The sequence below is a fragment of the Bufo bufo genome, chromosome 4 (assembly GCF_905171765.1).
Source record: "Bufo bufo chromosome 4, aBufBuf1.1, whole genome shotgun sequence".
Classification (NCBI taxonomy): Eukaryota; Metazoa; Chordata; class Amphibia; order Anura; family Bufonidae; genus Bufo; species Bufo bufo.
The window spans coordinates 130,155,307-130,171,541 of record NC_053392.1 but is presented as its reverse complement, the minus strand read 5'-3'; the positions used below and the strand labels follow the sequence as shown (position 1 = coordinate 130,171,541).

The 16,235-nt window shown below is 42.2% G+C and overlaps 1 protein-coding gene across 1 annotated transcript; it reads left to right on the top strand.

The window, feature by feature from the left end:
• The first annotated feature begins 14,846 nt into the window (after positions 1–14,846).
• On the top strand, positions 14,847–15,863 carry LOC120999055 (probable G-protein coupled receptor 148). Its single transcript, XM_040429932.1, has one exon. It carries the CDS (start codon positions 14,847–14,849, stop codon positions 15,861–15,863), a length of 1,017 nt encoding a protein of 338 aa, XP_040285866.1.
• The last annotated feature ends 372 nt before the right edge of the window (positions 15,864–16,235 follow it).

Genomic DNA, 16,235 nt, shown 5'->3' with positions numbered 1-16,235 from the left:
TTACTTAGAGAGTATACTTGTAGATGGAACATATCTTATTTTACTTGTTGAACGTGTCATGTTTTTATTAGAGTCGCACGTTAAATGGGTCCTTTTAGTTACCTAAGATAATGACTTAGAGGATATGGGGGAAAAATGTAAATACTAGAACGGATGTATGAGGTCAAGAATCCCATTCAATCGCTATTTCAATCAATAAGAGTTAATGTGGCACTGATCTTTTTTATCTTATCTGGTCTTAAACTTAATCCAGTCTCAAGGTACTTCTGATCTACTTCAATAATGAGAAATGGTCTTTGGACTTGGTGTCCTAGGAACATCCTACACCAAAAGCTTTAGTTACTAACAGGTTCTAATAACTAAACGCCAATGTATGTAGCAAATAGAAGCGGCTTCTGTTGAACGAGTCAGGCACCTGACGTATAGAGAATAAGAGGAATTTTCAGGTAGCCTAATGAACATTTAGGGGGTCATTTATCATTTGAGATTGTTTTTATGTCACTTTGAAGTCTGGTTTTGCATTGTGTGGTTGGACCAAATTTATGAAGTAGTGCACACGGCACAGTTTTCATATATTTGGTGCAAATGCATTGTGTTGTATGACTTAGTCCTGAAAAGTGGCATTTCTTCAAAAAGTCTCAATTGGCATGTTGTGCAACATTTTTAGACCAAAAACGTGACGTATTTGGTTTGGTAAATGACCCTCTTAGTGTGTAATTCTTCCATGAAATTCATGATTGGCAATCAGAAGGCTTGTAGTCCCTCATATCCTAATCTTTTCCCATCATTATCTTATGTATCCATTTCCCAAGTATAGATCTTCCAACTGTTGTTGTTACAATTCCCATTTGGTCCTCTCTCTGGGATAGGGAGTTGTATAATAACATACTCACACGACCGTATGTATTTTGGGTCCGTGTTGCATTTTTTTTTTTTTTCTTTGCTGGTTCGCATTTGCGGCCAAGAATAGGACATGTTTCGAACTTTTGTGGAACAGACATACGGATATGGAATGCACACAGATGTCGTCCGCGTGCTTTCTGAATCTGTATGTCCGTTCCGCAAAATATAGAACATGTTCTATACTCGGCTGCAAAATACGGTGCACAGACCCATTGAAGTCAATGAAATATCCCAAAAAATATATTGAAGTCAATGAAGTCTTCAAAAAAATAGATGTCACATGGACGTCATCCGTATTTTGCGGAACCACAGTTTGCAAACAGTAAAATACATACGATTGTGTGAATGTACCCTAAAAATGAGAGTAGTACAGGCAGGGTCTAAGGTCTATTCGCATGACAGTGAAAAATTGCGTTTTTTTTTACGTATGTCATATGACAGTCCATAGGTCTATTCATAAGTCCGTTTTTTTAACAGACCATGAATAGTGACCGTCAGAAATCAGGACATGTCCTGTTTTGTTCATTTTCACAGCCTGACACTCCTCGTACAAATGCCTTTTTTTTTTTCGAAAGTCATCCGTGAAAAAATGTCAGTGAAAAGCTGACCGCTTTTAATGGCCTTTTTTGACGGTTATGGGAATGTAGCCTTGTAACCTATGGAACCTATCACTACAAAAACAGTAACAAAAAGTACCACAGCACATGTAACCAATGGGGGAGGGGATAATATTACAACATTTTCATCTTTGGATTGAGAAACTCTTTAATGGATGAGGAATTGACAACATGAGTCTATAAATATATCTTTCTGTGGATGTTTGGACTTTGCAGTCATGAAAAGGATGGACTATAGACATGTGAAGCATCACAATTATGTAATTCCTCTTCGCTAATACTGTATCTGTATACTGTATGAGTTACTGGTTTTCCTTGTATAGATCCAGCTGATATAGGGAGTCTTACAGTCAATGCTCCATGGGAAAAGTAGTCAAATGATCTCTCCTTCAGAAGAAAGAATACTGACTCTCTAGTGCCATCTATAGGTAGCTACCCAGAAAGTCAATATCTGACCAGCACGGTGGCTCAGAGGTTAGCAATGGTGCCTACCAGGGACAACAACTGCATGAAGTTTGAATGTTCTCCCCGTGTTTGTGTGGGTTTCCACTGGGTGCTCTGGTTTCCTTGCACAAATTGGCTTCCTATAAAATTGACCCTAGTGTGTGTTCAGATTGAGCGCAGCCACTGACCTCCAAGGGAGTTGCCACACAATTACCTCTGTGCTTTGAGTATCTGTGAGAAAAGTATATTACAAATGACTAGGGATATCAGGCAAATCAGAGACAACAATCTGTATACAGCTCTTTCGGAGTTTTCACTCCTCATTAGTACTGAGGACAGTACTGGTTGGAATACTTTTGATGCTACTCTCATTAGGTATGTCCACCATATTAACTAATCGACAATAAAAAAGAAAACAAAAATTATTGTGGAAATTAGTGTGCCTGAATTTAGAATGGCCCACAGTGCTATGCTGGGTCCCACATGTTGCTGCTCTCCAGACTTGATGGTTAGGCATGATGCACCCTAATGGGAAATAAGTCCGGAGAGCAAGGGTCAGTGGCGTAACTAGAACTGACTGGGCCCCACTGTGCGCTGCCAGGACTTACTGTAGTGCAGGTGCGCAGAAGAGAAAACCAGGGAGCGGTGAGTAACCTGCTCACCACTCCCTGGGCCCTAAAAAATAAATAAATGTTTCCTCCTGCTGGACCCCTTAGTGAGTTCAGGCCTCATAGCAGCTGCTTCCCTGCTTCCATGGTAGCTATGCACCTTACCAGGGTCTGAAGTTAACCACTGTGCTTTTTTATTGTAGGAACTCAAGTTCAAAATAATACACGGAAGGCACTGAGCTCACTTCTCCAGTCTCCCCCTGGGCAGAAGGTTTTATGTTGAGAAAAGGCCTGAGCTAGCTGTCCTTCTCTCTCTCAAAAAGCTATTACCCCAGGTTCCAGCTGGGTCCTTGGTCAATGCGCTGGTAACCTGGGGTCAGTGGCTCAGCATCCCCATCTCAGCGTCTTCTTCAGGTCACTAATGCAGTCTGTCAGAGTCTGTATGACTGCCCTCCTTATATACAGTTTCTAGCTGAACCAGTGGCGTAGCGTGGGTTGCCAACACCCGGGGCAAGCCAATTATCGTGCCTCCTCCCCCGTCCTATGATGTATCTCAATAGCGGAATTGAAAACGCTAGTGTGAAAGTAGCCTAACATAGTAATAACTCTCTGAGTACAGATAATCTATCGCACAGTGTGGCCTGAAATCCCCCCGCCAATCGTACCATGAAATAAATATGTGGATGGACATTACATATATTGGTATAAAAAATACAGGAAAATACAGCAGCACATACCTCTTACATCCAGTCATGTCTCTTCTGAGGTACACTCTTTCCTCAACGTCTTCATTCGTAGATAAGACCGCCATGATACCTTCTTTCAGCCGTCTCGTCTCTGCAGAGTTTATCACAGAAATTTTTTAGATTCCTCACTTTACTATCATCCTCTCCCTCCTGGTGCCTCAACATTGTCATCCTGCTGCTACCCCCAATACTGTGCTAGCGTGTGCATATTATTTTTTACCTAGGCCCCCAACAATAATAATCCTCCATTATTAAGCGTCTTAATCATTAAGGATTATTATTGTAGGGGACCTAGGTGGAAAATAATATGCACAGTGAGTAGTACTAGTAAAATTCCCATAGGCCTGCCCTGCTGTGCAGCAGCCTGCAGGCTCTACTTTGGCCACCACAGTAATAATCCCAATTTCTCCTGCATACTGTCACTACCTATTAGGGCTCCCATTTACATGCCTTGGAGGCAATTGTCAAATTATACCCCCTTCCCCCTGGAAAATTCCCCCTCTGGGCAACAAGCCTGGGCCTTAACTGAAGAAAAATACCACAGTCTGCACTGCACTAGCAGTGCTGCCAGAGTCACTGCACTCCCTACCTAACTGCGACACTGGCAGTGTGGCACTGTTTACTTTAAAATTGTGCCTCAGTCGCTGGCTCGCTTGCTTCACTCAGGGGCAGGCTGTAACTTGGCTGAGAGGCTCAGTCAGGCAGCGCGGCAGCCTGAACACTTAGCTGCTGCATGCGGCAGCCATTTTCTTCTTATTGCTCCGCATTGCAGTGTCCTTCCCGTCTGGAAGGTGGGCGGCACCTACAAAGGAGTGCCGTGCGTGCCTGATGATTTATCAGAGCGCGCACGCTCAGTTCAGCTGATACCGCTCCTCAGCATTGTAGAGTCCACCGGCTGTGCAGTGCAGCAGACTGTGCTTATCAGCAAGATTCAGCAGACACAGTTCAGACAGCACATACTACTTAGAAATCGAATTAAAAGTTAGTTGACGGCCAGGCCGGCACCCCCCTGCAGTCTGGCGCCTGGGGCAATGGCCCCCCCGCCCCCCTCATCCCCCACACGCTACGTCACTGAGCTAAACTAGAACCTTCTAGTGGGAAGGGTGAAATGGAGAAGCACAGCCTAAACAGAAATATTGTTACAATTTCTGTCATATCAAAAACTTGTGTAGAGCTTTAATGCAAGTCTATAGGAATGAATAAGCCATTTTTCCCAGACATAAACAAGTCTTCACACATATACAACAGAGCTAAGCCAAACAGTCAGAAGGTCATTGTGTTGTTTCTCTCCAAAAATTTTCATAGGTAGAAAGTCATAAAGTCTCTCAGTATTAGCTGATTATCCCTCTCCGCAGTGCCGTGCAGCTATAGTGTAATAACAGTGCAAATGAACAGGATTCATTACAATAAATATCAGTAAATAAAGTCAGTTATGCTTGAGTCAGTGTTGGAGAACTTTATGCCACATTTATAAAATGTCTCATGTTACTTGATAGAAGCTATTCCAGTTTTCTTACTGCACCCTCCTCATGGAGAGAGATTGTGACTTTAAAAAAAGTCCCAATGATAAATCTGAAGTGAAATTTATTAACATAGCTAACCCCTGAAAATGTGACACAGAAGCTACCAGGTGCAAAAGAACGTTACCAACACAAAGAAGTGGCACATTCCATACACATAAAGACAAAAACTCACTGAAAAAAGTGGCCAAAACTGGTAGAAATGCTCCAAACCCAGACACTGTAGCGTGTTTATGACCTAGGGGGCATTTCCTCCGCATGCGGTCCGCAGATAACGGCAATCCCCAGCAAAAAATGCGTACAATGGGGACGCCGGGCGGACCGCATGCACCACAAGGACATCTTACACAAAATGATACATTGTGCAGATGAAAAAATATATACAGTTGCAAGAAAAAGTATGTGAACCCTTTGGACTGATATGGATTTCTGCACAAATTGGTCATAAAATGTGATCTGATCTTCATCTAAGTCACAACAATAGACAACCATAGTCTGCTTAAACTAATAAACACACAAAGAATTAAATGTTACCATGTTTTTATTGAACACACCATGTAAACATTCACAGTGCAGGTGGAAAACGTATGTGAACCCTTGGATTTAATAACTGGTTGAACCTCCTTTGGCAGCAATAACTTCAACCAAACGTTTCCTGTAGTTGCAGATCAGACGTGCACAACGGTCAGAAGTAATTCTTGACCATTCCTCTTTACAGAACTGTTTCAGTTCAGCAATATTCTTGGGATGTCTAGTGTGAATCACTTTTTTGAGGTCATGCCACAGCATCTCAATCAGGTTGAGGTCAGGACTTTGACTGGGCCACTCCAGAAGGCGTATTTTCCTCTGTTTAAGCCATTCTGTTGTTGATTTACTTCTATGCTTTGGGTCGTTGTCCTGTTGCAACATCCATCTTCTGTTGAGCTTCAGCTGGTGGACAGATGGCCTTAAGTTCTCCTGCAAAATGTCTTGATAAACTTGGGAATTAATTTTTCCTTCAATGATAGCAATCCGTCCAGGCCCTGATGCAGAAAAGCAGTCCCAAACCATGATGACCCCACCACCATACTTCACAGTTGGGATGAGGTTTTGATGATGGTGTGCTGTGCCTCTTTTCCACACATAGTGTTGTGTGTTTCTTCCAAACAACTCAACTTTGGTTTCATCTGTCCACAGAATATTTTGCCAGTACTGCTGTGGAACATCCAGGTGCTCTTGTGTAAACTGTAAACGTGCAGCAATGTTTTTTTTTGACAGCAGTGGCTTCCTCTGTGGTATCCTCCCATGAAATCCATTCTTGTTTAGTGTTTTACGTATCGTAGATTTGCTAACAGGGATGTTAGCATATGCCAGTCTTTAGCTGACACTCTAGGATTCTTCTTCACCTCATTGAGCAGTCTGCGCTGTGCTCTTGCAGTCATCTTTACAGGACATCCAATCCTAGGGAGAGTAGCAGCAGTGCTGAACTTTCTCCATTTATAGACAATTTGTCTTACCGTGGACTGATGAACAGCAAGGCTTTTGGAGATACTTTTATAACCCTTTCCAGCTTTATGCAAGTCAACAATTCTTAATTGTAGGTCTTCTGAGAGCTCTTTTGTGCGAGGCATCAGTCACATCAGGCAAAGCTTCTTGTGAAAAGCAAACCCAGAACTGGTGTGTGTTTTTTATAGGGCAGGGCAGCTGTAACCAACACCTCCAATCTCATTTAATTGATTGGACTTCAGTTGGCTGACACCTCAATCCAATTAGCTCTTGGAGATGTCATTAGTCTAGGGGTTCACATACTTTTTCCACCTGCACTGTGAATGTTTACATGGTGTGTTCAATAAAAAAATGGTAACATTTAATTCTTTGTGTTATTAACGAAAAATACAAATGTGATAGCACTCTACATCCAGCAATTTGCCTCCATGCTGGATGAGGCATTGGTGTACATTTTGGCCAAAGCGTAGTAAGCCACTCACCACTACTACGCTTTGGCCAAAATGTACACCAATGCCTCATCCAGCATGGAGGCAAATTGCTGGATGTAGAGTGCTATCACATTTGTATTTTTCGTTTGCATATGTATTTCGCCATAGTGATGTGCACCACATACAGGTTGTGCTGACCCAATTCCCCACATCTTTGTGTTATTAGTTTAAGCAGACTGTGATTGTCCATTGTTGCGACTTAGATGAAGATCAGATCACATTTTATGACCAATTTGTGCAGAAATCCATATCATTCCAAAGGGTTCACATACTTTTTCTTGCAACTGTACATACATAAATCACTGCAAAAAATGCACCAAAATGACAAACAAAATGCTCCCCCGGTTAAGACATGCTACAGTGTCTGGGTTTGGAGCATTTCCATCCGTTTAGGCCACTTTTTTCAGTGAGTTTTTGTCTTTATGTGTATGGAATGTGCCACTTCATTGTGGTGGTAACGTTCTTTTGCACCTGGTGGCTTCTGTGTCACATGGTCTGTTGTGGGTGCGGCTCACAGCTTTATCTTACCTCACAGTTCATTGGTGTTACCACTATGGAGGCATGTGAGAGCCTGGCTGTGAGTTGGTTTCTAGCACTGTTCAGACCCTGTTCACACACCACGGATAGTTGAGTGGTAGGACCCCATGCTTGCTGAGACACTGTGACGTGGTGCATGAGGGGCTCCGATATGTTCCTGACTGGAAGATATTGGCAAAGTTCTCAGCTTTTAACATCGGCTTGAGGAATTAGCTAGTATTGTCAGTTGCGTATCATTTTGGTGCATTTTTTGCAGTGATTTGTGAACACAGCTAACCACACTCACTTTTCCACCCACATTACAAAACTGAAGGGAATAGTATAAAAACTGAAAAATTCGTAACATTTGGCACAAGTGAGTGCAAAAAAGCAGCAAAATTTGGTGCAATCACTTAACCCCATAGGGACACAGCCTTATTTCACCTTAAGGATCGGGCCATTTTTTGCAAATCTGACCACTGTCACTTCAAGTGCTGATAACTTTAAAACGCTTTGACTTATCCAGGCCGTTCTGAGACTGTTTTTTCGTCACATATTGTACTTCATGACACTGGTAAAATGAAGTCTAAAAATATTATTTTTTTGCACAAAATAATACCTAATTTACCAAAAATTTGGAAAAATTTGCAAATTTCAAAGTTTCAGTTTCTCTACTTCTGTAATACATAGTAATACCCCCCAAAATTGTGATGACTTTACATTCCCCATATGTCTACTTCATGTTTGAATTGTTTTGGGAATGATATTTTATTTTGTGGGGATGTTACAAGGCTTAGAAGTTTAGAAGCAAATCTTTAAATTTTTCAGAAATTTACAAAAACCCAATTTTTAGGAACCAGTTCAGGTCTGAAGTCACTTTGCGAGGCTTACATAATAGAAACCACCCAAAAATGACCCTATCTAAGAAACTACACCCCTCAAGGTATTCAAAACTGATTTTACATACGTTGTTAACCCTTTAGGTGTTGCACAAGAGTTATTGGCAAATGGGGATGAAATTTGAGAATTTAATTTTTTTGTCTAATTTTCCATTTTAACCCATTTTTTCCACTAACAAAGCAAGGGTTAACAGCCAAACAAGACTTTATCTTTATTGCCCTGACTCTGCCGTTTACAGAAACACCCAATATCTGTCCGTAAACTACTGTACGGCCACACAGCGGGGCGTAGAGTGAAAGGTGCGCCATTTGGTTTTTGGAGGGCTGATTTTTATGGACCGGTTTATTTACACCGTGTCCTGTTTCAACCCCCCTGATGCACCCCTGGAGTAGAAACTCCCTAAAAGTGACCCCATCTAAGAAAGTCCACCCCTCAAGGTATTCAGAACCGATTTTACATACGTCGTTAACCCTTTAGGTGTTGCACAAGAGTTATTGGCAAATGGGGATGAAATTTAAAAATTTTATTTTTTTGCCTTATTTTCCATTTTAACCCATTTTTTCCACTAACAAAGCAAGGGTTAACAGCCAAACAAGACTGCATCTTTATTGCCCTGACTCTGCCGTTTACAGAAACACCCAATATCTGTCCGTAAACTACTGTACGGCCACACAGCGGGGCGTAGAGTGAAAGGTGCGCCGTTTGGTTTTTGGAGGGCTGATTTTTATAGACCGGTTTATTTACACCGTGTCCTGTTTCAACCCCCCTGATGCACCCCTGGAGTAGAAACTCCCTAAAAATGACACCATCTAAGAAATTACACCCCTCAAGGTATTCAAAACTGATTTTACATATGTCGTTAACCCTTTAGGTGTTGCACAAGAGTTATTGGCAAATGGGGATGAAATTTAAAATTTTTATTTTTTTGCCTTATTTTCCATTTTAACCCATTTTTTCCCACTAACAAAGCAAGGGTTAACAGCCAAACAAGACTATATCTTTATTGCCCTGACTCTGCCGTTTACAGAAACACCCAATATGTGGCCGTAAACTACTGTACGGCCACACAGCGGGGCGTAGAGTGAAAGGTGCGCCGTTTGGTTTTTAGTGGGCTGATTTTTATGGACCGGTTTATTTACACCATGTCCTGTTTCAACCCCCCTGATGCACCCCTGGAGTAGAAACTCCCTAAAAGTGACCCCATTTTGGAAACTACGGGATAAGGTGACATTTTTTGGGGGACTATTTTTAGGGTACATATGATTTTTGGTTGCTCTATATTACATTTTTGTGAGGCAAGGTTACCAAAAATTGAAATTCTGAAATTTCATCTCCATTTGCCATTAACTGTTGAGGAACACCTAAAGGGTTAATAACGTTTGTATAATCAGTTTTGAATACCTTGAGGGGTGTAGTTTCTTAGATGGGGTCACTTTTAGGGAGTTTTTACTCTAGGGGGGCATCAGGGGGGCTTCAAAAGGGACATGGTGTCAATAAAAAAGGCCATCAAAATCGGCCTTCCAGAAACCATGTCGGTCCTTTCCTTTTGCGGCCTCCCTTTTACTGGCGGAAAATGAGTCTCCCCTTGAACGCAATGAGAGACTTATCAACCGCGACCTCCCTTCCAGGTACATAGGCCTCCATGAATTTGGCCCCAAAGTGATCGATGACCGGCCGTATCTTATACAGACGGTCATGGGCAGGATCACCTCGGGGGGGGGGGGGGGGGGGGGACATGCTGCATTATCGGAATAATGCAGACATTTCCGGATGGCCTCAAGCGGCAGCACCCTAACTTAGGGTGATGCAATCAAAGTTGAACAAACTAACTTTCCCTTTTTTTCACCTGCCTAACCCAAACTTTCCCTATGCTTTCCCTATGTACCTGCTGTTCAGATGGGGGGTGCTGGCGCACAGATCGGGTCCTGGGTGGCACAGATGGGGCGATGCTGGCACAGACTGACGACGTGCAGGCAGCTCCTTTCTCCTCCGGCTCCGGAACACAAAAGGAGAAGGAGAGGAGCGCCTGCATCTTTTGAATCTGCCGCCGTGCCGCCCACAGACCAATCAGAGGCGATCCTGAGTGGTGATGTCACCATCAACACTCAGGATCGCTGGATGGTGATTGGTGGGGTGAAATCACACCACCATCACCATCCTGCTCTGGGTTATCGGGTCTTCAGAGACCCGAATAACCCGGAAACGCAGAAAACCGCAGGTCTGAATTGACCTGCGGTTTTCTGCGATCGCCGACATGGGGGGGTCACAGGACCCCCCGGCGCATTTAGCCTAGGTGCCTGCTCAATGATTTGAGCAGGCACCGGGTTCCGATCACCGCCCGCCCGGTACGTCATGTGTCCTTAAGTACCAGGACATCATGACGTACCGGTACGTCATGTGTCCTTAAGAGGTTAAAGGGGCCTTCTCCAATGCTCTCCTTTGCCCTGTGCTGGATTGCGCACAGAGGAATGGTCAAAAATATGGCAACTAAAATTTAATGTTGATAAGTGCAAGATAATGCACCTGGGCCGTAAAAACCCAAGAGCAGAATATAAAATCAGTGATACAGTCCTAACCTCAGTATCTGAGGAAAGGGATTTAGGGGTCATTATTTCAGAAGACTTAAAGGCAGGCAGACAATGTCATAGAGCAGCAGGAAATGCTAGCAGAATGCTTGGGTGTATAGGGAGAGGCATTACTAGTAGAAAGAGGGAGGTGCTCATGCCGCTCTACAGAGCACTAGTGAGACCTCATTTGGAGTATTGTGCTCAGTACTGGAGACCATATCTCCAGAAGGATATTGATACTTTGGAGAGAGTTCAGAGAAGAGCTACTAAACTGGTACATGGATTGCAGGATAAAACTTACCAGGAAAGATTAAAGGAACTTAACATGTATAGCTTGGAAGAAAGACGAGACAGAGGGGATATGATAGAAACTTTTAAATACATAAAGGGAATCAACAAAGTAAAAGAGGAGAGAATATTTAAAAGAAGAAAAACTGCTACAAGAGGACATAGTTTTAAATTAGAGGGGCAAAGGTTTAAAAGTAATATCAGGAAGTATTACTTTACTGAGAGAGTAGTGGATGCATGGAATAGCCTTCCTGCAGAAGTGGTAGCTGCAAATACAGTGGAGGAGTTTAAGCATGCATGGGATAGGCATAAGGCCATCCTTCATATAAGATAGGGCCAGGGGCTATCCATAGTATTTAGTATATTGGGCAGACTGGATGGGCCAAATGGTTCTTATCTGCCGACACATTCTATGTTTCTATGTTAAGGGCTTTTTGGTTTATAATAACACACTGCTGGGCAGCCTCCCAGCAGTGTTCTGGTGACTTCACTGGCTCTGATAGGTGGGCTTTAGTGCTGCACTAGCCATTTTACAGGCAAGGGCAGCGCTAAAGCCCACCCACTAGTGCCAGTGACGTCACCGGGCTCACTGCTGGGCGGAAACCTCCACCTAGCAGTCCTTATGGAGAGTCTGGTACATCACCGTAACTCCATACAATGCCTTTCCCCTGCGCGATACGGACAGGCCACAGGAGAGCCTCGGAGCATGAAATGCTCTAATGCTCATATAAGGGGGCTGCCTGGGTGAATATGTGGCTATGTCTGGGTTCAGCTCTGAACCCGGACAACCCCTTTAAATTTTGTGAAAACAAGTGCAAAAAGACGCAAAAGCCCTATTTTTGTGACTGTTTGATGCCAGAATTCTGGAGTGAATGTTTGATAAATCAGGGCCATAGATGCAGCTCAACAATGTGAAACAGTGTAAGGGCACACAACAGCATAAATCCCAGTGCAAGTTAACCCTTCAAAGTGTAATAAAGTAGGAAGTTGGTGTCTTTAAATAGCATCAATAAGGACCAATGTCCATAGTACTTTAGGGAACTACAAATATTTTGAGGGTAATATTTGAAGTCACTTTTTCTTGAGTCTGTGTTGGAGTATTTTGCACCAAATTTATCAAATGTCGCATGGTGTTCGTTACATTTGGTTCATCTCTAAACCTAACACTTTTGTCAAGAAATGCTACTTCAGTTTTCCTACTCCACTCTTTTGCTAGTGTAAATCTGCTACTTTTTTGCGACTTTTGTAAAATTCTCAGTGATAAGTCTGGAGAGAAACTACATAGATAAACACACCCACTTTACCAACCCATTTCAAAACTGAAGTGGTGTAAAAATATAAAAGGTAACACATTTTTTGTGCATTTAAATGTGCACTACAGACACAGTGTGGAAACACCCTAAAAGGAGTTTACAATTGAGCAGCCAATCAGCATCCACTCAAAATGTTGCTATCTCTTCTTGTGCCAATCTCTACAATCAGTATTATGAAGCGGATGTGGATCCACCATGTCTAGTCGACAGAGTTGACTTGGGAGTACTCCTAAAGGTGGTATCTAAGTGGTTCTCTGGTCTTCACCCTTTAACTCCTATACAAAGATCTGGACTCTTCTGCAGGGCAACCACCTGGCCACTACCTCTTAGAGAAGTCTCTATTCAGTGGCTGCTGACCCACGGGGTCAAGAGACACCAGTATGAAATATTTGGCGATCAGGAAAACTATAGTCAGGAACAGGCTGTGGTTGGGGCAAGCAGAGTTTGTGCAATCTAATAAATAGTCCAAGGTTAGGGCGGACAGGGAAGGGTCAAACCCAGGTAAACAAGATAATAGCACAGCTTTTAAGGACACTAGAACCACTAGAACCTATAGCTCAGGCATCCTCCAACTTGCCTTTAATACCCTAAGGTGGTCAGCCATAAGCTGGGGAAGATTAAGGTATGCAGATTGGTCTGCATGGGAAGGAAGGAGCAGTGCTAACCTACAGGCACTGACCACCAGGAATGAGCAGAAGAACGTGGCGAGCACAAACCACTGGGAAAGCAGAGCAGGTAACAAGGTTAGCGCTTTGTCGACATGCTCAAGAGGGAGATGGTGGTGGGTACGGACTGCCGGCTCAACAGTCAGAGATCATCAATGGACAGGTCTGTCCGGCAGAGGTGATCTGTCATTGATCTTTTACATAGATGTGTAGGGTTTGTTAGAGTCCTAAGCCTTAATGCGATCTCTTTAGCTTCAATATACAAATGTGTATGTGTATATATTCATTTGTCACTGATGTTTTTGTACAGTTTTCTCAACCAAATATATGGTAGAAAATAGAGAAATGTTTTGTATGTAAATTGGTACCCTTTCAATAACGCGTATTAAATCTGTCAGCAGATTTGTACTGGCTGACCTATTGCATGTGCGCTTGGCAGCTGATGGCTGGTCCCATGTTCATATGTGCCTGTATTGCTGAAAAAAACTATGATTTAAAGGGCTTGTCTCACTTCATCAAATAGCATTTATCATGTAGAGAAAATTAATACAAGCCACTTACTAATATATTGTTATTATCCATATTGCCTCCTTTGCTGGCTGGATTCATTTTCCATCACATTATACACTGCTCGTTTCCATGGTTACAGACCACCCTGCAATCCATCAGTGGTGGTCGTGCTTGCAGACTATAGGCAAAAGCTATAGCTTATCTGCGCTCCCACGGTCCCAGCCACCAGAGAGGATGGTGCTTTTTCGTATAGTGTGCAAGCACGACCACCACTGATAGATGGCAGGCTGGTTGTAACCATGGATATAAGCAGTGTATAATGTGATGGAATAATGAATCCAGCCAGCAAATGAAGCAATATGGATAATAACAATACATTAGTAAGTGACTTGTATTAACTTTCTCTACATAATAAATACCACTTACTAAAGTGAGACAACCCCTTTAATATATGCAAATGAGCCATTCAGAGCAACATGGGCGCTGTCTTTACACCTAGAGGCTCTGCTCTCTCTGCAATTGCCACGCCCTTTCCACTTTGATTGACATATTTTTGTTGTCATGTTAATCAAGATCTTTGTGATCGTGAACAACAGAGCATTGAAAAGAAGACAGTACTCATATAGAAGAAACCAGCGAGGAGCTGCCTAAGTGCAAACAGTTTAAAGGGGTTGTCCCATGAAAACTATTCTACAATTTTCAAACCAGCTCCTTGATCTAAGTACTTTTGTAATAGCATGTAATTAAATATTCTGTATAGCCACTGAGTATTTTAATAAAACGTATCTGCATAGCACCACCTGCTGTGTATTTTTTCTTATTTCTTTGACCTGCTCAGTAAGATGGCCACACATGTTCACTTTCATCCTTCAATGGCCTCCTGAGCTGTGATAGAGAGAGCATACCTCCTAAGCTGTAGGAGAAAAGACACTCCCTTGAGCTGTCAGCTTGATATAAATCTAGCAGAGCAATGAATTGGGAGATTTCTTGATCCATAAGAGGTACAAGGCTTTTTCTAGCTATGTTAGAAAGAGGTTTTCATGTACTAGATGATGTCTGATATTCATTTTTTAGATTATTTATGGGATAGCCCCTTTAAACACTGAACACACTGGTGTAAAGTATAGTAAAACCAAACCCCAATGTATATGGTTTTTTACCACTTCCCTCTTATTTTTTTTAAAGGTTGTATTAACTTATCGTGAAGACTATGGGCATTTGAAGAAGATCTTATCTTCATGGGTAATGAACTCTATTGAATGATGAGGCAAAGATGCTTATAGATTATATCAACTACACACCATATTTTTCCAACCCATTGTCATTGACCACCAATGGTTCCTTCAACAGTAACACCACGGGAGATTCACAAGGTATTCCTGAATCTGCTTCTCTGTTGTGGACATTTTTAATTCCAGCAGCCATCTTCAGCATTGTCACATTACTGGCCAACCCAATGATACTTGTTAGCATTTTATTGAAGGACACACTACGGAATGAGACCAGGTACATTCTTCTGGCCAATGTGATGGTTTCAGACCTGATCTTTATTTTGTTTAACTCAATCATCTCGATGAGTAATGCAATCCGATGGTATATGCACAGGGTTCTCTGTTTCTCACTGATTTCCTTCACAGTCGCAGCCTACTCCAGTTGTGTTTTGACTTTTACCATCATGGTGGTTGATACCTATGTAGCTATCTGCTTCCCCCTCCATTACTATTCTATTCTTTCAATGAAACGGACAAGAAAGATATTATTGGCCATTTGGATTTTTTCGGCACTGTTCCCCCTGATAGTATCATTAGCGTCTGAAACATTTGATTACAACCTTCTTGAAAAACAAAATGTCTGCCTTATGCTCTACTATGGCTCTGACGAGAGGAATAATATTTTAGTGACTGTGGTCTGTGCTCTTACAATTTGCTTCTTGATGTTTTGCTCTGTTATGATCACCTATTTTTACATAAAGCTATACGCAATAACACGGAAGTCAGGAATATGGGTAAGCCGCTTCTCCAGAGCTCGAATCACTCTACTGACGCACTTCATCCTGCTAGGTTTGTATATTGTCCCTGCTTTTATCCTGACAGCTGAAGTCATGTTGTTCAAAAACAGTGTAATTGGTATAGATACAAGAATATGGATGTCAGCTTGTAATAATGGACTGGTGATGATGATGCCACGAGCCTTGTCACCTCTGCTATATGGACTTCGTTACAGAGAGATATATGCTACTTTAAAACACTGGTTTTCTCGAAACAGAGTGAGCTCAGATTCATATAGATGACATACCCATAATAACTCATTCAACCTTTTAATTGCACTTGTGTTTTTATATGGTAATAAATGCATTAAATATACTTTTCCAAAATTATTTTTCATTGTCAGTTTTTTAGAAATGTACAGTCTGAGCCCACGGAAGAGGTATAGTGACTTCTCATATCAATTCAACAGTGTCAGTAATGTTATTTTTTTTGTAGATCTATACAGTGCAATTTTTCATACTTTGTCACTAAAAAGGGCTGACCAGGAAAGGCATTTGCACTGGGACTTTTGAGAGTGCTAAACCTTTGAGTATACCTCTTCTACCATTGAGTAGGTTCTCCATGCTGTCATGTGCTGGGGATCCCGCGAAGGACCTCCGAGACGTCAGGCGAGC